Source organism: Eleutherodactylus coqui, chromosome 11 (genome assembly GCF_035609145.1).
Source record: "Eleutherodactylus coqui strain aEleCoq1 chromosome 11, aEleCoq1.hap1, whole genome shotgun sequence".
Classification (NCBI taxonomy): domain Eukaryota; kingdom Metazoa; phylum Chordata; class Amphibia; order Anura; family Eleutherodactylidae; genus Eleutherodactylus; species Eleutherodactylus coqui.
Window position 1 is genome coordinate 86,793,083 of NC_089847.1, and position 25,389 is coordinate 86,818,471.

The window sequence follows — 25,389 nt, forward strand, 5'->3', positions numbered from 1 at the left end:
AAGTAGAAGGCTTTGCCGGGATCAAGCAAGGAAAAAGTTGCTTCTAAGAGGACGTGGGGACACACTCCACTTGCAATGAGAATAAAGAACCAAAAAGTGCTGATTCTGGCTGGCAATCACGTTACTGGTTTCTGAGCAATGAAATGGAGGCTGTGATCATTCCATGGATGCTACAGTGAACTGTAATGGTGACCATGAGGCTTCCCGATGTGTTCCACAGAAGGCTTCGGGGATTGAGGTTGTGAGATTACCATAGAGTGATCCAGTGCGTGGAGTACTGCAGCCTGAGGAAGACTCAACGCAGCTGGACAGAAAAGGCAGGCCCCTGTCTCCAAGCTAAAGCCTGGTCCCAAAAGACATTCCACCCATTGACCTAAAACCTCTTACCCTGAGCCTTAGCATGGACAGTCTCTGGAACGACTCTAGATGCAAAATGGAATCCATCTCTGAGGAGAGATGTAAAAACAATAAAACTCCTTATTGATTATCCATAATAAATGTTCACAGGGACATCCATCTGACATACCAATGCGTTTCAAGCATATGTGGCGCTCTTAACTATGGTATACCATGGTAAGTCAGCTTAGGATATTTGTCAGGACTCAAACCCAGGACCCCTTGTGCTCCAGTCAGCAGCTCTCTCCCCTGGGCTATCCAGAGTTGGGTCGGCTCCTTGCTGAAACCCAGCCTTGTTCTATGTTTCCTTGCCCCTGCTAAATCCACTTCCTGTCTCCCTGTTCTGGCTCCATCCTGCTACTAATTAGGACTTCCTTATTCCAGGACTCAGATACAGTGTGTGATTATTGTGCTCCACCACCTTGATCAAGCTCCTCTGCGATTGTACTGATACCTCCTACTGCTGACCTCTGGCTTCCATTTGACCACGCTTCTGTCTCATCACATTGTACTGCATACCGATACCTGTTGCTGCTGAACTCTGGCTTCCATTTGACTATGCTTCCGTCTCTTCCCATTGTACTGCATACCGTGACTTCCCGATAATGACAGCCGGCTGTCTCGACTATTCTCCAGTGACTGGCACGGCTACTACACATGCAGCTCCAATCCAGGGTCGGTAAGGCATAACAATATCCTCTTCACCTGTAAACAGCAGGGCAGCAGAAAAATAGGAAAATCTGCATTGAAAACTGAATTGATATTGCTGAAAGTGGTAGTAAACAGCAAAAAAGCAGTGGCCAATGAAGACCTGAGCTGTTTTTGATAATTTTTTGAGAACTCAGGTACACTTTAATATCGAAAAATGTTGGAGATCATACCTTAGATCATGATACCAGGATTGTGTGTCTGTATGTGGATATGGTCACGCTAGCAATTTATACAATAAGATGAAATATTTACCCTAAACTACAAGCAAAAATAAAACTGTAAAACTTATTTTCCTAGTCTGACAATATTTATTAATGGACTAAGGACTTGGAAATACTTGATCATGGTGCAGGGCGTGTAAGTGGCAGGTGGATGACGTTTGTTTTTAGAGGAGGCTTTGTGTCTTAGTCCTTGGAAAGTATGCACTAATGGAAAACAGAGAGAGGATCATTAAGATTATGGAACTTCCAAAAAAGATTAAGAATGTTCCAAAAATATATAATGAAAAAGAAAAGTGTGAATGGAAAGAGGTTATTAATAGCATCAGAACCACTATTGTGGAAATGTTGGATAGAAAGCTAAAATCCTAAAGTATTGAGAACTATTCTAGAAGAGGTTGAATAAATTAGACTAAAAGTTAAATATAAACTACATACATTCTATGAAGCAATCTCTTCGAACAACACTTTGAAAGGAAAATGTAATTAAAGAGTTTTTCCCACCAGTTAAAATTGCTTTACAGTCACTCTGTACTTCCTGGTTGCTGCTGTCCAGGACATGTGACTGCTGCAGCCAATCACTGACCACAGCAGTGACCTTCTATAACCAGTGATTGGCTGCAGCAGTCACATGTCCTGGTCAGCAGCAACCAGGAAGTACAGAGTGACTGTGAAGCAATTTTAAGTAATGGGAAAAACCCTTTAAGGTCTTTAAATTGTCCCCTATTATCAAGTCACTAGACCACGGCGTGGTATTATTGAGTATTTTTTTATTATAGGATATAACAGCACAAAATAGATGATCTATACAAAAAAATACACCAAATCAGTGATAAAATCTTTTACATGATCCTGTGCATTGTTTATTTGTAACTAGGTGTTTTTAGGACAGCTACATCTTGGAAAGACTAAATCCTTTGCATCAATAAAGGTATTATAATGTAATAGCATATAAAAGAATAGCAGATCCAGGAGAAGAGAGGATAATGCCTTCTAACACTTCTAAGTCCTAATTCACAGCAAAATGTAAATCCCTGAATTCCAGTTCAATCAAGAAAAATAACACCTAGTAATTCTTCAGTCCTGAAATATCCTTAGGGTGTTGAAGTGTTAATGTCACGCTCCACAGGAATATGTAAAATAATACAGTTAACATCTGCAAAGCAAAAGAGAGCTTGCTTTGTAATTCACAGTATTTCTGCTTAGGTTTCTCTTTTAATATAAATATTCATAATTTAGTGTTATAAATTCAGAATGCTTTCTGAAGGTCAAGTGCAGAATTTGTACATCATGACGTGTTTGCTTAACACCTTTTAAGCGTGCCTTTTAAGGGTGCCTTTACATGTGGTCTTATTTTACGCAATGGAAAAATCTGCACCAAAATCTGCATGTCTTACATATATGTGAATTTTAATGCAGATTTGCTGATTTATATAAGATGAAATCTGCATGCAAAATGTGGATTTTGCAGCAGATTTGACCATGGAATAAAATTTTGCTGTGTGTGATGGCATCCTAAAAACATTTTGGATAAAAACAATTTACAACAAAAAAGTTTGATTGTTATGTATTTGGTTTCATCTAAGTAGGTCCAAAATTTTCAGATTTTTCTCACAATATATCTTTCCTAAAGACGTGGCGCTATCTTGTGTATATTTAGATGCCACAGGCAGTGTATGCTCCATATACAGAGGATGTCGGAATTGGATATAAATTCTATCCCAGCTGGTTAATCCCTCACATGCCGTGGTCAAAAGTGATCATGACATTTAAGGGGTTGGTCAGAAGGAGGAGGCGCCCTCTATCACTCCATCCTAGAATGACAGAGTATTGATGGGTTCTCATGGCAGCAGGAGACTGCCATATCAGTAGTTATATTGGGCAGGACTTAAAATGATAACGCTGACTGAATTGAAAGTATTATATGTGCAATTAAGCAATCACATCTTCAAGTCCTCTAGTGGGTCTAAAAAAAACTTTAAATAATATTTTCTTTATATCAAAAAATATAAAGAAAAAACTAACAAGAATTTAAAGCTCAAAAAAATCTTTTTTTCTTCCTGTATCTACCCCAAAATTTATAAATAAAAAATTTATATTAAAAAATATATACAGTATATATATAAAAAAGAATATATATAGCTGGTACCTCCGCATCCATAAAGATTCAGACTATTAAAATATCAGGTTATTTATCTTACATGGTAAAAGCAAAGTAGTGCTGATAAAATCTATAGCTCGCCCCGGAAAAAAGAAGCCCTAACACAGCTCCGTTGCTCAAAAAATAAAAAAGTTATGAGTTTAAGAATATATCAGAGATTTTTAATTTGGAAAACTACTAAATAAAACATAAAAACATGGAAATGTTGTATTTCTGTAATTATACTGCCCCAAGAAAAAAGTTAACGTTAGTCTTAAGGATGCTTTTACACAGGTGAAAGTAGCCCGCATTGCGCACCGCAAGATACGGTGAATTCCAGGCAGATTTTGATGCAGAATGGAAAGTGGCTTAATTCTGTTGTCAATTCCACATCAAAATCTGCAGGGTGTTGTAGCGGACTTCTGCAGTGGCAGATTAAGCTGTGTCTTTTACAGCGGATTAATTCCACCTGTGTGAAAGAGCCCTGATGCACAGCGACACCGTAAAAGTAATAACCAAAGAACAACCCCGAAAACTTATGAAATTGTTGCTCTACTGGGTTTTTCCTTTTTATCTGGCGAAAAATATTTAAAAAAAACTTTTTAATACTTTACGTGATAGATAGAGATGAGCGAGCGTACTCGCTAAGGCAAACTACTCGAGTGAGTAGTGCCTTATGCGAGTACCTGCCTGCTCGTCTCAAAAGATTCTGGGGGGGGGGGGGGGGAGAGCGGTAAGTTGCAGGAGTGAGCAGGGGGGAGCGTGGGGGAGAGAGTGAGAGAGAGATCTCCCCCTCATTCCTCCCCGCTCTCCCCCGCCGGCACCCGAATCTTTTGATGCGAGTTGCTTTCAAAATTCTCGGCCACAACTCGCATTGCACAGTACATAGACACACGTCTGTTTTCTCTGCGGGACCCATCCAATTCCAGTCCATGATACTGACCAGAACAGGACATACTAAGTTTTTTTTTTTTAACCCTGACTGTTCGTCATGTGAATATATCTGTAAGCTGCTAGTAGCGGTTACAGGCCGTCAGAATTGTATAATTTAGCTTTATGGCTGAGTGAAGGGAAGTAGGGGATTTGGAGCATCAAGCAGACATCTCACTCCATACATCACGGCTGCCGGATGTTTTTTACAGCCGTCACCCGGCGGCAACAGCTTCGATAAGCCGCGCGGCTCATTGGAGCTGTTAACCCTTTAAATGCCGTTGTCAGTTCTGACAGCGGCATTTCAATCCCCCAAATGATGTTTGGGAGTCCTGTACGGCCCCCTGCAATGAGATCTCAGGGAGCCGTGCGGGTGTCATGGCAGAATGCCTATCATGCCATGGATGCAATAAAAGGCAATCAAAAAGTCATATGTATTCCAACATGGTACCAACGCAAACTACAGGATGTCCCACAAAAAATTAGCCCTGCACAACTATGTCGACGAACAAATTAAAAAGCTATTGTGCGCAGAAGATGGCGGCAGAGAAATAATTTTAAAAAATTGAATATCTTTGAAAAAAAAAAAAGCAAAAAAAACGATACAACTTTGGTATCGTAGTAATCGTACTGTCCCATAGAATAAAGCTAACATGTCATATTTGTTGCTGTTTGTGCGCCGTAAAAACAAGACACACTGAAAGGTGGCGGAATGTCATTTTTTTGCATTTCTCTCCACTTAGGATTTTTTAGAAGTTTTTCAGTACATTATATGGTACATTAAATAGTACCATTAAAAAAAACAACTGGTCCTGCAAAAAACAAGCCTTCATACAGCGACGTCGATGGATAAATAAAGAAGTTACAATTTTTTAAAGGGGGGAGGAGAAAACGAAAATGGAAAAACGAAAAAAAAAACTTGGTCACTAAGGGGTTAAGAAAATCATTTTTCAGAAATTATTATAGATCTGTCAGTTTTACACTTATCTATAGAATTTTTAGAGGAAAAGACATGGGAATTATGTATAAAAACTGTCGGGATACAAGTTAACAGGTGATAAGGTAATAGAAATAATGTAGAGGGGCTTTTAAGTTTGGTGTTTAAATAACCGATGATCCTCCATGATATTTAAAAATCGATAAAATGTTCTATATTGTTTGAGGAAGACAAGGGTTCTAGCTGGAGTAACTCCAGAATGTCATCCGGTAACAGAAGAATACAGGTGTCTTCATGTTGCTGTAAGACTTTGGTCCAGTAGTTTTGTTCTTGTTGCAGCTTCTGAATCTCTTTGCGGAGGGCAGCATTGTCCTTCTCCAAGTTTTCAAATTCCTTCAAAGAAATAACAACAAGATAAGTCAGTGCATACAGAACACAGAAATCAGATAACGCTTTATTCACATCTGCATTGGAGCGCATTTCAGAGTCTTCAACACATATCTGGTGCGCAATCCTAGACAAAATAGTGCAAGTTATTTCATCCGGGAAATGCTAGCCGGCATTACAGAAGCCTGATGGACCTTATTATAGCCTAGTTAATGGAGTCCATCGGACACCATTCATCCCTGTCAAGGATGGACCCGTTCTTAGCTGGGATTCCGATTACGGAACAAGAAATTGGAAACCATAAACGCAAATGTGAACTTGGGCTAATTTGCTTGAAACATCTAAAAGTCCAGTGAAACTTGTAAGTAAATTTTCACACTCACCCCTTTAAACCTCCACCTCTAGCACCACGTTATTTTGCTCTTTGACCACCTTATATCATGCCTTTAGAGATTCTGTCTCTATGTAAAAAATTAAGTTATAATCTGTGCTTTGTGCGCATTACTTGCTACTAGTTATCTGAGCAGTGCTGTTCCAAGGAATACTCAGCCATGTCTCCCAGGCATGCGCAGTGCGGCAAAGTATACTTGCATGGCTTCATCTTCACATGTGCCAAATCTCCTTCACTCAGTCTCGTGGTAAATGGCACAGTGCACAGATGAAACCAAGGCAAATGCATATTGCTTCACTGCACATGCCGAGGATACATGGCTTCAGCCCAGATTGTGTGGCTATTACCCAAAAAAGCATCGCCCAGGTGACTTGCAGCAGGTAATTTGCATACAGCACCGAGATGTAAAAAAAAATTAACAATTCATTAAAAAATTATTAAAACTTTGTTTTTTAGTACATTTTTAATTTTATCTAAAAGTATGCTCATACAGGCATTAAAGAGCACAATAATGTGGTGGTTTAGGGAGTGTAAACTTACGGACAGGTTCCCTTTAAAGTGTACTTCTGACTATAAACAACTTTACAGAAATCAATAGTACGAGCAAAGACAAGAAACTTTGTCATAGATCTTATTGCAGAAAAATTCTTCTTTCTCCCCTTATCAGGCTCCTATACTCTACATTGTTCACTCACTCTCAAATCATTGATATAATCAGCAGAGAGGAGACAGATTTTCAGCATCACTGAGAGATCAGGTTACAGCTGGCCTTAGAAGTCTATGGAGAGGTAAGGCAGAGCAAGAAGATGGAGCACCTGCAGAATGACAGAGGCAGAGAGACACAGAGGTGCTCTCAGAGGTATATCAGTATTATTTAGCTGGACAATTAAAGGGGTTGTCCCGCGAAACAAAGTGGGGTTATACACTTCTGTATGGCCATATTAATGCACTTTGTAATGTACATTGTGCATTAATTATGAGCCATACAGAAGTTATCAGAAGTTATTCACTTACCTGTTCCGTTGCTAGCGTCCTCGTCTCCATGGTGCCGTCTAATTTTCAGCGTCTAATCGCCGGATCTGTCTCCTTGTAGCTCCGCCCCGTCACGTGCCGATTCCAGCCAATCAGGAGGCTGGAATCGGCAATGGACCGCACAGAAGCCCTGCGGTCCACCGAGGGTGAAGATCCCGGCGGCCATCTTCACCAGGTAAGTAAGAAGTCACCGGAGCGCGGGGATTCAGGTAAGCACTGCCTGGTTTTCTTTTTTAACCCCTGCATCGGGTTTGTCTCGCGCCGAACGGGGGGGGGCTATTGAAAAAAAAAAAAAAACGTTTCGGCGCGGGACAACCCCTTTAAGATTACCGCTGACCCTCTGCCAAACCGGAGTGCCATTTGGCCTCATATGTTGGATTGCAGTCTTTATGGCCTATATTGGAATGCTCTACCCTACCTACACACCCTTTTCTTCTACGCCTATGGATTTGGCCATCTGTGAAAAAAATGATTTTAAGATTTTGAAGCAGATATGCCTTTGTGACAATAGCCCTTGCCTACAACTAGCTGCCCTCAACTGTACATATTTCTAGGATTCCCATGGTGTATGTAAGCTGAGTGATGTGTCTCCAGATGGGACTGTGTCCTCCTTTACTGACCTTGAAGCAGAATTTCAGATCCCTAAATCAAGATTTTTTTATATTCCGTCAACTGTGCCATGCCCTAAACAGCTAATTTCTTGCACCCTGTTGACTTATCTCTTGATACCCATTGATATGTGCTCTTGTTTCTCGGGGTCTCTGGATTTAGTTCCTGCTATTTTTGCTTACCTTCTTAATGCAAGCTTGACTGCTCAGTTGCATCTCACTAGTAGAGTAAGGCCTGATGTTCACAGGCGGGTCAGATTCTGTGCGGGAAATCCCATACGGAATCCAGCCCTGCCTGCGGCCGGTAAGCCCTGCGTACCTGTATTATTCCGGGGGCGGCATCCACGCAGACCTGTCCACTTCTGCGTTTGCTGTACTGTGCATGGTCTTCACGGCTCGCTGTCAGATATGCACAGTACAGTTTTTAAAAAATCTCCTGCTTTCCCGTGGGATCCGCAGCACGTCCGCAGTGTCAGCCATGGGAGTGCCGCTGATTGGACGACTTCCACTGACCTCATCGGAAGCCGCCCATGCGGAAACCGCACAAAAATGGAGCATGCTGCGATTTGTTTTCTGAACCAAAAGATCTGCAAAACAAATCCACATGCTTTAATCCATTTGCGGACGCCCATGCTTCTCTATGGGTGTCTTGATTTGCGGATCTCCCGTGTGGGTGCTCCGCGCGGAGTCCGCAAATCAAATTTGCCCGTAGACATTGGGCCGAGGCTTCGTTCTAATACCAAAGAGGGCTCAGTGGAGATCCTGTTGTCGCGCACACTTGTACACCCAGGCTTCTATAACACCAGTGTGCTTATATAAAATGGGCAGAATCCTCCCCCATTATGTTCACGGTGTAATTATAACTCGGCCGTTTTTTCGCACATGATATGGGACTGTCTATCCTTGAATGATTTTTGGGGACAAGTGTTAACCCTTGTTTCAGATATTCTGGGATTGCCTGTCCCTTTAGATACTTTAACCCTTTCCAATCCACTGTCTGACATCTAAAGACATTCTGATTGAAGGCTGTACAGCTCCGATGTCGGAAGACGTCCGGCAGGGAATTCTTACTGTAGATTACTGGCCGCTCTATTGTCACATACCGCAGTACTGGCTCTAGCCAGCAGATGGCGACATTGTATAAGGGCAGAAAGAGAAAGCCCCCTAGGAAACGCTGAATCCAAAAGTGGATTGCAAAGGGTTAATATGCCTGTTTGGGGTCCGTGATGCAGAGCGATGGCAACATTATCGGAGAAACATAATTTTTTGCTATTGCTCTGCATTGGATTAATCTACGACCACTGCAATTGCAGTTATGGAAGTCACTGATTTATCAGGCAGTCTCTTATGAGAAAAATGTTTACAAAAATTGTAAATGGCCTGATATATTGATTCACATATAGAGTGCCTGGTGCGCCTCGCCGTTAACTCTTCGCTTGTTAGACATGGTCCAATTGGTGTATGTGCAGCCTGGGATCATAGCTAGCTGCTCTAAAGTACCTCTTCTGTTCATGTTTTACAGCGCTGAGCTTTTCCTTTTCTGTACACTGACTCTCCTGTGTGTTCCTTGGTGGACTGTATTGTATTCCCATTGATTTGTACATATATGTAATGTATAGTTGTACCGACAGCAGTGATTTTAGGTGGAGGAAGTCTGAGAAGTGGATAAAGCGTTTTTCTGTAATAAGATATATTACAAGTTTCTTACCTTCGATTGTAGAATCGATTAATTGCTTATAATCAGAGGTAAACACTAATTTTCTGTAAATAAAGAATCTATATGGACTTCATATATTTTCCTTCCCATTTCATATCCTACAATGATCTGCAAGATAAGTTCTGAAATGCTTAAAGGATGAATGCTCCTTACAGACATAACCATGACTTGACATAACATGACTTTATCCGTGGATAGCACTATGATGGTAGGAGCCGTCAGATAATCACATTTCCATGACATCAGTATTTCTAGTTTTTCCATGGGGTGGATGGCTGGATAATCATAAAGTATCAGAACAAGATGAGACAGCTAACTTTGCTCAAGCAATATCCACCCCAAATGTTTCTGCATGTTGCTAAGCGACAGTGTATTTCTATAGAGCACCACTAATCCGTGCTTCTTATAAAGCACAGGTCAATGTTTGCAAGCCTTGTTGTGGCTTAATCTGGTCTCAAACCATAGGAATTCCATTGAATGCCAAATAAATTGCATTGTGTGCGAAGGGCAATATCTATAGAACAATAGTCTACTATAAGCCCTATGGGTGAGGAGAGATTTGTCATAGGTAGCACAACAAATGTGTGGATTGACTGACCTTGTGGCTAAAGGCCCATTTGCATGCAACAATTATCGCCCTAAATTCGTTAAAACGATGGCATATAAGTGATAATCAGTGTGTGTAAATGCTACCATCGTGCATTTTCATCTGAATTATGATTTTTAGGTGAGCTTAAAATCCATTGTTCAGATCGCACCCTGTGTTCTCCAAGGAAGCTAGGAATTACATTGTTTGCTCTTAGCAGCCCTGCCTGAACAATGGAGCTAATTGCAGAGCTCAGACCACCTGCAGAGTTCTGCAAGCAGCTCCTGGAGGCTCATTTGCACGCAAATGAGGCTGATAAAGTACTAATGGGCATCAGTACTAATGATCGATAAAACTTTAAAATTTTCAATCGTTTAAAAGATTATCTTTGCATGTAAATGGGCCTTTAGTAGAAGATCCAGCGCAAGTCTCTAAACTCCATTGTGTCTGTGATTCTAGTGAACGTAGCTCACCATAGGCCTAAATATATTGATATACCTGCCCACTAAAAGTATTGCAGAACTTTTTGACCAGGGATATAAAAACGTCAACTGTGGGCCTACTTGACCAGGGAGGACTCGGGCAGCCTAATACATGACTCCAAGCTCGTTAACCAAGCGTTTGCCCAATTCTATAAAGACCTATACATCTCCAAGCTAAGCTGCTCAGATGAGCAGCTGACAGCTTATCTCGATGACATCCCCTTCCCTACGCTGAGCCGGGATAGTACAGCCTACCTGGATGGTGCCCTGAATATAAAGGAGATAACTAAGGTCATTAAATCACTCCCAACAGGAAATCACCGGGGGTAGACAGGCTCCCTGGGAAATGGTATAAAAAGAATGTAGAACTCTCGTCCCCTCGACTCCTAAGACTGTACAACTCTATCCTGCGGGAGGGGGCTCTGTCGGATATCATGATCAAGGCCCTAATAGTCATGATCCCTAAAACTGGAAAGGACCCCACGGACTGCAGCTCTTACAGCCCCATTTTACTCCTTAATAACGACGTTAAAATCCAAGCGAAAATACTGTCGACGAGTAAAAATTCAGTTCTTGGGGAGATTATACATGCTGACCAGTCTGGCTTCAGGCCTAGCAAAAGCACAGACATAAACCTAAGACAACTTTTCAGCTATCTGACGTATGGGCGCACTAATGGTGGGAAGCGCACCTTGGTGTTTATAGACCAGGCAAAGGCCTTTGACTCAGTAGAGTGGAGGTACTTGTGGGCAGTGATGCAGCGGTTTGGGTATGGGCTGGCTTTTGTTAAGTGGGTTGGGATCCTGTACGACTCCAAGGTGGCCAATATTGAAATCAATGTTCATGTTTCTGCCTAGTTTCCTTTGTGTAGGGGTACAAGGCAGGTCTGTGCTCTGTCCCCAACCCTGTTCACCCTTGGTATAGAGCCTCTTGTGATCCAGGTCCGAACATCACCGACAGTAAAGGGGTTTAAATTGTGCAATTCTGAAGAGTGCATAGCGCTTTACGTGGATGACACCCTTCTTTTTCTCCAGGACCCGGAATCTTCTCTCGACTCTGCACTGGCCATATTTGATGCATTTGGCCTGCACTCTGGCATTAGGGTTAATTGTGACAAAACCCACTTGCTGGGAGTGGATATTGCAGCGGCTGGGCTTTCTCTGCCCGCCCGGTTAGTTGGACAGCTCAGACAGCTTATGTGGGCATTGAGGTGTCGGGGACAGTCTCTACTTTTTACAATCTTAATTTATTCACTCTCCTGAGCTGGGCTGAGGAGTTCGCGGTGCGCTGGGTCTCTCTCCCGCTTATTCTAGTGGACAGAATAAGCTTGCTAAAGATAAAGTTATTACTGAAATTTTGGTATGTCTTGCATAACTTCCCTGTGTTTATTCCCAAAAAGTTTTTTACTAGACTTTGCGGGATTGTTCTGCGTATTTTGTGGAGGGGCACCCCGCCCAGGATTAGATTGGAGACTCTGTGCCTTCCGGTGAGCGGGGGAGGATTTGCCCTACCACACTTCTATTACTACTATTTGGCTAGCCAATTGGTGTATGCTGGATGGTGGCTGTCCTCGTAAGATTATAATCCAGTGGTGGGCCTGGAGTGCAGAATGGTGGGCCCTGCTCACAGCCTCAGGGTGCATTCACACGAACGTATATCGGCTCGGGTTTTACGCCGAGCCGATATACGTTGTCCTCGGGTGCAGGGGGGGGGAGGATGGAAGAGCCAGGGCCAGGAACTGTGCTCCCGCCCCCTCTCTGCCTCCTCTCCGCCCCTCTGCACTATTTGCAAAGAGAGGAGGCGGGACAGGGGCGGGGCTAACGTCCGGGAATTAGCCCCGCCCCCGTCCCGCCTCTCCCCATTGCAAATAGTGCAGAGGGGCGGAGAGGAGGCAGAGAGGGGGCGGGAGCACAGTTCCTGGCCCTGGCTCTTCCATCCTCCCCCCCCTGCACCCGAGGACAACGTATATCGGCTCGGCGTAAAACCCGAGCCGATATACGTTCGTGTGAATGCACCCTGAGGGGGCTGCTGCTGACTGGCCTCTCATCTTCTATTGTCCCCTTGCCTATCCCCATGCTGGTAACACTCGATATCTGGTGCCGGGCCTTACAGCGGATCACTGAGCAGAGAACCACCTAGTCCCCACATACTCCCTGTGAAATAATCCCAATCTGTCACACTTGCGATGTTTCCTGGAGTCTGCTTTTTAGAGACGTCGGGGTGTTAATGTCCTCTCTAACATAGCCAGTGAGGGTATGTTCTGCACCTTTTTGCATCTGCAGATAACCCATGGCCTGCCTGAGCATTCCTATTTTAGATATTACCAGCTGCGGGATGTAGTCAGGGCCCAATTTGGGGGCCTATCCATACCACTGTTACTGTCACGGCTGGAGGGCTTGGCGCAGATGTGCAACCTAGTTAGACCACTGTCTAGTTTCTATGCCCATTTAACGCAACATCTCGCTCCGCTGTGTGAGAAGGCCACACAGAAATGAGTTGCTGATATCCCTGATCTGTTATCAGGGGAAAATGGAGATATACTAAAAGGATCTGGTCCTCCTTTGATTAGCGTTAAAGACAGGCTTATCCAGGTCAAGTTCTTGCACAACATATACTATACCCCCGCCAGGCTGCATGTGATGGCTCTGCTCCCTTCAGCGATATGCCCACGATGTCTAGTTGCGGATGGGACTGTCATGCATGTGTTTTGGGAGTGTGCCATCCTGCAGGACTATTGAAGGGACCTCCTCACATTCATGGAAGCGCACTTGGGGGCCCCAAGGATCATGCACCCTGGAGTGTGCCTCTTTGGGCTTGCTGGAGGCCTAAGGGTGGCTGCAGCAGCTCACACGTTATATAAATTGCTGCTCTTTTATGCCAAAAAGGTAATTTTGCTAAACTGGAAACGCCCTGGGAGGCCGACCAGGAATGCATGGGTCCAGGTGGTAAATTCTGCAATCCCAATGTACAAGCTGACATCGATGGCCAGGGGATGCCCGGAGTAATTTGATTAGATCTGGGATGGCTGGGTAAGTTGTGCTAGGTATTGGTGGGGAAAAGGGTTGAAGGGCACCAGCTAGACCAGTCTCTTAAACTGCATCTATTCTTTTGGGAGTCGTGCTTGGGGGTTAGGGGAGAATTTTTTTGGTTGTTTATCTTTTTCTTTGTTCTCTGATGAAGTTAAAATATAATTTTCTAGCCAAGCATTATGTTCAGGAGGAATGTATGCATATATATGGATAATGATGGTTTTCCTGTTTTTGTATTGATGCAATGTTCTGTATCACTGTGATGGGCACTCGCAGTGCTAGCTGCCTCTGCCTATTTGTTACTTGTCTTGGCTAAATAAAAAGTTTCTTTAAAAAAAAATTTAAAAATATTGCAGAACTAGTACATCTCACAGGTGGCTAAAACTAGGGCTTATACACATGCTTATTACGACTTCAAACTATCCGCAGGTTGTGTGGGGCGTTAAACTCATTTTCGCCGAGGGTCACATCAGCCTTAGGGCGCCCACCCAGTGGCGATTTTTTTTTCTTTGCGTTTTGCGTTTTTTCTCAAGAGCAATTAGAATTGAATGTACTCCTGTCCACTGGCGTTTTTTTTTGCGTTGCGTTGCGTTTTTTAACATAGGAACTGTCAGTTGCATATGTGTCCTTATTTTTCTCCTAATGCACCCATGAAAGTCAATGGAAATTAATGGAAAAGCCGCGAAAACGCCACGAAAATCGCAAACGCCAGTGGGTGGGCGCCCTTATGGGTATCTTCAAAGGGCCAATTGTAATTGTAAGACAGTATAGTAATAGTGGCCGCAGTAGTAATAGTGATCCTAGTAGTAATAGGGTCCCCATAGTGGCCCCAGTAGTAAGTGACCCTCATAGTGACTCCAGTAGTGATAGTAACCCCATAGTGACCCCAGTCATAATAGTGGCTCCAGTAGTGACTCCAGTAGTAAGAGTGACCCCCATATGGGCCCCAGTAATAACAATGATCCCCATAGTGGCCCCAGTGGTAACAGTGACCCACATAGTTACCCCAGTAATAATAGTGACCCCAGTACTAAGTGACCACAGTACTCAGAGTGGATCCAATAATAAGAATGGTTTCCATAGTGGCCCGAGGTCAAGTTCTTGCACCGCATATACTATACCCCCTCCAGGCTGCATGTTATGGGTCTGCTCCCTTCAGCGCTATGCCCACGATGTCTAGTTACATACCAGTATACTATACCAGTAGTCATAGTGACAATACACAGTGCACCCTCAGTACTTGTCCCGATATATAGGGGACCAGACATGGCTGCACAGTGTACCCTTAGTACTTGTCCTAATATATAGGGGACCCAGACATGACTACACAGTGCACCCTTAGTACTTATCCTGATATATAGGGGACCAGACATGGCTGCACAGTGTACCCTTAGTACTTGTCCTAATATATAGGGGATCCAGACATGGCTACACAGTGCACCCTTAGTACTTGTCCTAATATATAGACCAGGCATGGCTACACAGTGCACCCTTAGTACTTAATATATAGGGGACCCAGACATGGCTACACTGTGCACCCTTAGTACTTGTCATAATATTTAGGCGGATCCAGACATGGCTATACAGTGCACCCTTAGTACTAGTCCTAATATATAGGAGACCAGGCATGGCTACACAGTGCACCCTTAGTACTTATCCTAATATACAGGGGACACAGACGTGGCTACACAGTGCATCCTTCGTGCTTGTCCTAATATATAGGAGACCAGACATGGCTACACAGTGCACCCTTAGTACTTTTCCTAATATATAGGGGATCCAGACATGGCTACACAGTGCACCCTTAGTACTTGTCTTAATATATAGGGGATCCAGACATGGCTACACAGTGCATCCTTAGTACCTGTCCTAATATATAGGGGACCCAGACATGGCTACACAGTGCACCCTTAGTACTTGTCCTAATATATAGGGGGCTAGGCGTGGCTACACAGTGCACCCTTAGTACTTGTCCCAATATATAGGGGATCCAGACATGGCTACACAGTGCACCCTTAGTACTTGTCCTAATATATAGGGGACCCAGACATGGCTACACAGTGCACCCTTAGTAGTTGTCCTAATATGTAGAGAACCCAGACATGGCTACACAGTGCACCCTTAGTACTTGTCCTAATATATAGGGGGCTAGGCGTGGCTACACAGTGCATCCTTAGTACCTGTCCTAATATATAGGGGACCCAGACATGGCTACACAGTGCACCCTTAGTACTTGTCCTAATATATAGGGGACCAGACGTGGCTACACAGTACACCCTTAGTACATGTCCTAATATATAGGGGACCCAGACATGGCTACACAGTGCACACTTAGTACTTGCCCTAATATATAGGGGATCCAGACATGGCTACACAGTGCACCCTTAGTACTTGTCCTAATATATAGGGATCCAGACATGGCTACACAGTGCACCCTTAGTACTTGTCCTAATATATAGGGGACCAGACGTGGCTACACAGTACACCCTTAGTAGTTGTCCTAATATATAGGGGACCCAGACATGGCTACACAGTGCACCCTTAGTACTTGTCCTAATATATAGGGGACCAGACGTGGCTACACAGTACACCCTTAGTACTTGTCCTAATATATAGGGGACCAGACATGGCTACACAGTGCACCCTTAGTACTTGTTCTAATATATAGGGGATCCAGACATGGCTACACAGTGCACCCTTAGCACTTGTCCTAATATGTAGAGGACCCAGACATGGCTACACAGTGCACCCTTAGTATTTGTCTGTTCTGGTTGCCCTGCTATGTGTGACTCCTCTTCACCCTGACATGGGAACTACCTGTGAGCAGCCACACATAGATATTCCTGTGTCCAGATGATTGGGGCCACACAGAATTGCATGCTGGGCCGCATGATATGCATCCCTAGTATAAGGTATGACATTGCACTATTGTTTGGCCTATATATGTTCCTATTCTTTCTGCTATCAGTCAGTAATCAATAAAGCTAAATAAGTACTGTCGTCCTTCTGTTGTACAAAGGTGTGCGTTTTTAGTGACATCTAGTGGTTAATGTAAAAATAATTCTGCAATTGATATTCAAATAAATAGCTTACAAAAGAAAATTGTACTAAAGGGGTAATTTCCTGATGATACATTCAATTCTTGTATAATTTGGCCCCTGGCCTCAAACAAGCCTTTTAAGAGGCACATGTCTGAGCTTGAAAAAGCTGGGTACAGTGGTGCCCAGATTCAGAGAGAAGCAAGACGGCCCAATGCTAACCGGGAGGAGCAGAGAGAAGCACTCCCAACTCTCAGGCAATGGGATAAGATGCTAGGGTCAGGAGAAGTTGCGACCCCTGCACTACAAATCGTAAGTGAGGCCAGCCTCAGAAAGGGACACTAGATGTGCACTCCAAAAGGGGTATGAACAGTTAGTCAGCAGGCTTGTTCTGGGAGATTGAAGTTACCAGAGAGTCACTGAGCTATTGACAGATTTCTGGTGCCCGAGCACCTGTCACAAGCTAAATCAAATGTTGCCTGCGGTATTGGGCAGACCCTAAGGAAACGCTGTGAATGTTATTGATATTAGTCAAGTGTTGTGGATATTGTTCATAAGGTATTATTGTCATTGCTCAAAAGGTATTATTCCTCATAGTGGGCAAATGCTAGCGCTACACTGTCTGACTGACTGTTCTGTGTGCTCCTGTCTACCTCTGACTCTTCCTCTGATTGCTCTCCCCTGCCCATATCCTGTAGATATGCTATAAATGTTTGAGATGAAAATACTCCTTTAAAGGGGTTGTGCCAAGTTTTCATTTGGCAGTAAAGTTCCTGAAATCATCATAATAATAATCTTTATTTATATAGCGGCAACATATTCCGCAGCGCTTACATAGACAGGGGATACAGAAAGACAAAAATGACACAACCACGGTTACATAGTAATCAATTGATGGAAACAATAGGGGTGAGGGTCCTGCTCCAACTACAGCTTACATACTACAAGTAATGGGGTGATACAGAAGGTAAAGGGGCTGGCGGTATGCACGGTATGGCGAGATTGTTTGTAGGGGCTAAATGAGAGATCGGTGTCAAATATGACCCCAAGGCAGCGGGCGTGCTGTCTGGGAGTTATGGTGGCGCTACACACTGAGATGGAGATGTCAGGATGAGGTCGGTTAGTAAAGGGTGGAAACACCAGCAGGTCAGTTTTAGAGAGGTTTAGTTTTAGGTAGAGAGAGGACATAGTGTTAGAGACAGCAGACAGACAGTCGGTGATGTTTTGGAGGAAAGGTGCAGAGATGTCACGGGAAGAGGTGTATAGCTGGTGTCGTCAGCATACAGGTGGTATTGGAGGCCAAATCTCCTGATGGTCTGTTCAATAGGGGCTGTGTAGATAGAGAAAAGAAGGGGGCCGAGGACCGAGCCCTGGAGTACTCCAACAGCAAGGGGAAGAGGAGGAGAGTTAGAGCCAGCAAAGGAGACGCTGAAAGAACGGTCAGATAGGTAGGAGGAGAACCAGGAGAGAGCAGTTTCCTTTAGGCTGATGGAGTGAAGCATGCTGAGGATGGAGTTTGTGGTCAACAGTGTCAAATACTGCAGAGAGGTCGAGGAGGATCAGTAGGGAGTAATCGATCCTCGATTTGGCTGTCAGTAAGTCGTTGGATACCCTTGTAAGGGCAGTTTCTGTCAAGTGTTGGGGTTGGAAGTCAGACTGTAGGGGGTCGAGGAGAGAGTGCTCTGATAGGTAGCTTACAAGGCGGGAGTAAACTAGGCGTTCTAGTGGTTTGGAGATGAAGAGGAGGTTAGAGATGGGTTGGGAGTTGGCAGCATCAGTCGCGTCAAGAGTCGGCCTTCTTTAGCAGTAGTGATATGATGGCGTGTTTGAAAGAAGAGGGAAAGATGCCAGACATCAGAGAGAGGTTGAATATAGTGGTGAGGTGCGAGATAACCACCGGGAAGAGGGATCGGAGGAGGTGTGAGGGGAGAGGGTCGCTAGCGGAGGTGGTGGGGCGAGCAGAGAAGAGCAATTTGGAGACTTCTTCCTCTGTCGTTGGTCTGAGTACAGACAGTGAGCAGGAGCTAGATGCAGTGCTGACAAGACTAGGGTCAGGGTTAGTCTGGGATTGGGAAGTTATTTCCTGACAGATGTCATCAATTTTCTTTTTGAAGTAAGCAGCCAGCTCTTCAGTGCTGAGATCCGTCACAGGGGGCTGCGGTTTAGGGCTGAGAAGGGAGTGAAAAGTATCAAAGAGACGTTTAGGGTTGTGCGATAGTGAGGAGACAAGAGAGGTGAAGTAGACTTGTTTGGCATGGTGGAGGGCTAGGTTGTAGGTTCTGAGCATGAATTTGTAGTGGATAAAGTCCACGGACGTTTGCGACTTCCTCCACAGCCGTTCAGCACTTCTAGAGCACCGCCAGATGAAGCGCGTTTGAGGCGTGAGACAGGGTTGCCACGGTCTGCATCGGATGGCTTGGGTCATGGGGGGGGGGCGCTGCTTCATCCAGGGCATGTTTGAGAGCAGTGTTGTAGTGAGCGTCACCCAGGTTGGGGCAGGAGAGGAGAGAGATAGGGGACAGAGAGGACTGTAGGGACTCAGCAAAGTCCTGGGTGTGAATGGCCTTAAGGCTCCTGTAGGTACGGTAGGTAGGTGGGTCTGGAGAGATGTCATAACATTGTTCATTCACTAACCTCCTGTGCCTAATCCCTTCAAATCTTATTTATATATGTACTGTATATATATATAAGATCTATATACAGTACATACAGACACATTACCACTGTCTAACAGGAAGACTGTCCATGTTGCCCATAGCAACCAATCAGCATTCGGTTTTCATTTTGGAAATTCTTGTGCGAATGAGACGTGTTTTGCTTGAATAACACATTGCATCGCAGTGCCTGAGATTTTCATGCAAGCAAAGATCATGTTTTTTCAATAGGAAAAATTAAAAATTGCATTGCATTCGCATAAAAAAATCAAATCAATTACTTGTTCCCATAGAAAATAATGGGTGATGTCGCCCAAAAGTAGGACGTGCTCCAATTTTTCTATCTCGATTTGAGCGAAAAATCACTTGTGAATTAACCCACTTAAAATAATGGGTTCTTTTCACATGCGAGCTTCATCCATATAACAATCGGATGGAAGTCACATGTAAAAATTATTTGTGTTAGTACACCCTTAGACAGTTTTAATAAAGGGTGCCCAAGCTTTCTATATGTATGTATGTAAACCTGCCTAACAATATACACCCTTTGTAAAAAAAAATAAATAAAAAATTCAAGCCCCTAGATTAGAAGAAGTTGTCGTTTTGCTGTAAAACTCGGCATGCAGTTACATCTCGGGCAGATATACAAATGATGAGAGTTGTGATGATTAGATGAACGGTCTTGTCACCTGAGACCCTAAAAGTGGTCCGCCCCCCCCCCCCCCCCTTGGCCTATAACAGGCTCTCGGAGGCTCCTTGTGTGTAGTGGCCTCTTCTTCTGTTTGTGTAGAGCTGGTTGACTACTAGACGCCTCTACGATGCAGAGAAGAGATTTCACCCAGTTACCAGAGTCTGAGAGGGGCATTATTGGTACACGAAAAGCTGAATGGTCGTATCGCCGTATTGCTGCCACCTGGGCCGTTGTGACTAGACTGTTAAGAGGTGTTGAGACCAGTGGATACATGAGAGCACACAAAGCGACCAGGCGCAGGAGGCCCTAGACAGACTACCAGTACAAAGGATTGTCTGACAAGCAAAAGCAGATCCAACTTTTTTATTATCCACCATCTAGAGACAGGTGGCGCCATTCTTACAGGCCCCTGTGTCTGCCGGAGCCATTTCCAGGTGATTGGCTGAAGAATATTACTGCCTTTGACACCCACCCACCGTCGCCTCTGTTTACAGTAGTGTCATGAACGACCAACCTTGACTGCTACGTAGAGGAATCGAATGCACATTTGGTTTGGGCACAGACGATGGCAGTGTTCATATCTGGAGACCTCAGGGTAAGCGCCTCAATCCTGCCTCTGCTGTGGAGCGGCACACTGCCCCCTGCTGGTGTGATTTTCTGGGGGGGGGGTGTTATCACATACAACAGTCGGTCCCCACTAGTAGTGGTAAGAGGGACAATGACAGCCCAGCGATATGTTCAGGACCTTCTGCAGCCACAAGTGTTCCTCTCATGGCGGCTTCCAAGAGGCATCTTCCAGCAGGATAGCGCCCGGCCGCACACACAAGGGGGTCACAGGAAGCCTCCACAACATTGTCACACTTCAGATTTATCACCAATAGAACATGTATGGGACCATCTGGGACGTCAACTTCGACAGCCTACGGGTTTACACGATTTAGAGGCTCAGTTACAGCAAATATGGACCAATATGCCGCAGGATACCATACAGAACCTGTATGCCTCCATGTCTGTCTGTATCACATCTTGTATCCAAGCTAGAGATGGTACAACAGGGTACTAGAGCCTCCATGCCTGCTCATATCACATCTTGTATTCAAGCTAGAGGCGGTACAACAGGGTACCAGAGCCTCCATGCCCACCCGTATCACATCTTGTATCCAAGCTAGGGGAGGTACGACAGGGGTCAGTTTTCCACAATAAATGATCCTTTTGCTCTGATAGTGTAATCACTTACTTATATTAACGTTACAATCACACGGGGAAAGTTTCATTCCATTCCAACAACTTCTTCTAGAGGATACACAATGAGTGTATGTAGTTATTTATAAAAATAAATTACATGTGTGCTGTATACACATTTATGTACAGATTTCCAGAAACATGTATATGTACGTGTGTGTTTTTACCTGTGCATAATTATGTATATGTACCTACACATATATGCCCCTTTCTGTGACATAACAGGGGCAGAACGAGGCACTACTGTCACATGCAGTCACACAATCTTTCACCTACTCCATCTCTAGGCACATGCGCTAATAGGCTCACCGCTATGGAACGTATTATCGCATGAACTGTTTTTTTTTTTTGACAATTCAAACTCTGTACTATTGCTCCCAAATTTTTATTTAAAAAAGCAGGATAATAGGCCGCATAACAGAACAAAATCACACCTATCTATTTAAGCCCTCTGATATAGCAGAGCCCAAATGAGGCACTGCTGCACCATAGTAAGGGCGCGTTCACACCGAGTGGAAATGGTGCAGACTTTCTGCAATGCAAAATCTATATCAAAACAAAGGCAAAAAGTCACCAATTTGGCAGATTCTGCAGCAATTTTTTTCTTCTGCCAGTCAGGCTGCTATTACAGGCAGTGTCTCTCCACTGCAGAACACAAGTGGAGCTACTCTAATTGTGCCAACACCTTGACTTTTCACAGTGAGGCTACCTACAAATGGGTAAGATATCGGGCGATGAAACTGAAGTTCCACGTGTAATAGAGGATTGGAGGGGTTTCCTATTGATTTCAATAGGAAACTTTGCATCGAATTCGCATTGCACGGCATGCGAGGACTGGGGGCATCAACCTGACTGACGCTCCCTTAACTAGTAACAAAAACTTACCCGGAGACTTCTTGTGTGTAAAATGTGGGGTAGGCCACAGCTTTTATTAAATATTAACCTCTACTATTTAATTTAACTTTTTTAACTCTATAAACCCTTCCCATGCTACAACCCGCTTAATTTAAACTGATTTTAGCTTTAACTATTCCATAGGACGTTTGTAAGCCCGCTTTCCTTGGGCTTGTAAACCCTCCTCTTCTCCAGCATGGAAAGTTCAAGGCCAACCACAGCTGTGACAACTTCCGAACATACAAAGTCCTATAAAGTCTTTCCTCACCCATCTCACGGGCGGGTGGGTGGGCGTCTTGCTCGGCTCCGTCCTCTTCCTCCACGCTTCTTCTCCTTCTGTTCTTCTTCCTGTCTTCTCTTTCCTCTTCCTTACTTAGCTCCTCCCCCCCATCTAGCTCGCTGATCCCTTAAGCCCCGCCCCCAGTCCCATGCAGCATCGTTATTCACTGTGCTGCATAAGAGACTGGGGGCATCAACCTGACTGACGCTCCCTTAACTAGTAACAAAAACTTACCCGGAGACTTCTTGTGTGTAAAATGTGGGGTAGGCCACAGCTTTTATTAAATATTAACCTCTACTATTTAATTTAACTTTTTTAACTCTATAAACCCTTCCCATGCTACAACCCGCTTAATTTAAACTGATTTTAGCTTTAACTATTCCATAGGACGTTTGTAAGCCCGCTTTCCTTGGGCTTGTAAACCCTCCTCTTCTCCAGCATGGAAAGTTCAAGGCCATACGGGACGCGCCGTATCCCTACGGCGCGTTCCGCCCCACCCCACGGACCCGAACTAAGGCAGCTTCCACGCCATCCTGCAGTCCGGACAGGAATGTGTCCAATCCCACCTCATTTAGGTGTATTCCGTCATCTCGCAGCGCACCTTTCTCTCTATCCTCCAACTCCCAATGGCGTACAGCAATTCCTCCCAAGGATTGCACGAATTTCGAAATCCTCTGGTTGATCACTTTCCTGACGTTTTCAATCGCCTCGGGGTTCTTTGCCCCCCTCCAACATCTCCTGGCGATAATATCCGACCATACGATCACGGATTCTTGGAAGCACTCACGAAAACGGAGTAAGTCCTGTTTCATTAGAGCGAGTAAATCGCCTAGTTTTATTTTTCCTAGGTCGTTCCCCCCGGCGTGCACGACCAGGATGACTCGCCGGGGGGTCCACCTGCTAATCTCCGTCACGATCTGCAGCAACCTTGGCCATTGTAGTCCTCGAATCCCATACCAATTTACCACAGTGTCCGTCATTCCTAGAGTCCTTCCTAATGGCCGAGTTGCTGCTCTCTTTTCGGCCCAGTACACGAATGAATGTCCGATAATCCAGACTCTCCACGGCTCTGCAGCTGTAACACACAAAAACAAAAAACCAAAACCCGTACCAAACAACGCAAAAACGCCATCTTACCAGGCCAAAATCATACCACTTCGCTTTCTTATAATATTAAGTCCGGTCTAATGTATGATTTATAGGCCTGCGACTTCCATCTACCTAGCCGTTTCAGATCTTCTTCCCGCATACCATGTGCTTCTGCCATGGTTGCCGCACCTATCCTAAACGAATGCGTACCAAACTCGGACACATCCAAACCAGCTGTGCGTAATGCTGAACGGAAAACCGCCGTAAACTGAAAACGGGTGAGGGCGTCGCCTGCCGCGTGAACGAAAAATTGGTCGCAAATATTGCGCGAGCTCATGTACTCTCTGACCGTGCTCACCGGGCACCACCTGCCTCCAAGGCTATTAATTGCTATCCACTCGCCTCTTCCATAAATGTCCGTCTTGGACTTTCTGATACATATACGTAGTGATGCACCCGAGCAAATAACATCATTATGCCGCAAACCGCCAGGCTTATTTTTACTCGCCGGGACCAGCTCTCCAATTCGTAATGCAGCAAAAAACGCCACCGAAAAAGCCGCTCTAAATAGCAACGCTTCTGAACTATTAACGCACACGCTTTCCAGCAATTCTAATAGCTTAATCAACATGGAAAACGTAATGGGCCGTCGTCTGTCAATATGCGTCTTATCTTTTTTCCAACCGCGGATTATTTGGCGAAAAATAAATTCTTTAGTAACGTCCGTCTTACCATGTAGTTTGAGCAAAAAGGCTACTCCCGCTAAATATTTTTTAGCTGCTCCAACCGACCGATGTTTGTTCCGTAAATCTAACAACAAATCAAGCGTGGCCGCCCGCGCCCTTTCACCGTCGACCACAGAACCGCCTGCCAATGAAAGCCATTCTAACCATATAGAATTGTAACTCTTCCACGTCGCACACGTGACCGATGCCTCCACCAGCTTCAACAACTCTGCTCGACCAGATCCCATAAGTGAGGAGGGCATCGGACCCCCTCGGCCTCCGCCTGTGGGTGCCGTTCCCTGAACGCCTCCATCTGTGAACGAGAGAGTGCGTCAGCCGCTCCATTGTCATGACCCGGAACATGCCTGGCTCGCAAATAAATATTATTCTGCAGGCATCTCAAAACCACATGTCTTAACAATGCCAACACGGGCGGAGACCCCGCGGTCTGCCTATTGATCACCTGCACCACCGCCGTATTATCCGACCAAAAACAGACCTTGCGGTCTTGAAGCTCTGAGTTCCACAGTTCCAATGCTACCACTAGCGGAAAAAACTCCAATAGTGTCACATTCTTGGTCCATTTTCTATTCACCCAACTCACTGGCCAGGGTTCCCTGCACCAATGGTTATGAAGAATTACACCGAAACCTCCCGACCCGGCCGCGTCCGCAAATAGGCATATGTCGCTACCCGTAACCTCCTCCTTTGGGCACATCACTTGCCCATTGAAGGATTGCAAAAACACCTTCCATATATGTAGGTCCGCTCTCATCCCCTGTGTAACCCGCACGAAATGATGGGGTTCCCGTACCCCTGCCATAGCTAACGTCAGTCTTCTTGAGAAGACCCGTCCCATAGGGATGACTTTACACGCGAAATTAAGCAAACCTGCCAGCCTCTGAATCTGCCTCAGCGTGACTTTTTTGCAGCTGGCAACTTCATTGACTGTCTGGTGTAACCTGGCTACCTTTTCCACTGGTAACCTGAACACCATATCCTCAGAGTCGATCTCGATTCCTAAGAATGTGATCCGGGTCACGGGGCCCACCGTTTTTTCTTCTGATAACGGAACCCCTACCCTCCGCATGAGGGCCTGGAATGTTTTAAGCAAAAATACGCAATTGCCCGAGTTCTCGGGCCCGACGAACAAAAAATCATCTAAATAATGTATCACCGATGAGATGCCCGTCTCATACTTGAGTACCCACT

At 44.7% G+C, this 25,389-nt stretch overlaps 1 protein-coding gene across 1 annotated transcript in view; it reads right to left on the minus strand.

Annotated features, from left to right (window-relative positions):
- Positions 1 to 5,486: 5,486 nt before the first annotated feature.
- The window catches only part of BATF2 (basic leucine zipper ATF-like transcription factor 2), a 30,907-nt gene continuing 11,004 nt past the window's right edge, over positions 5,487 to 25,389 (minus strand). Inside the window, exon 3 of the mRNA XM_066582944.1 lies at positions 5,487 to 5,725. Within this exon, the coding sequence (XP_066439041.1) occupies positions 5,525 to 5,725 (201 nt within the window). The 3' untranslated portion in view covers positions 5,487 to 5,524. The remainder of the gene's footprint in view (positions 5,726 to 25,389) is intronic.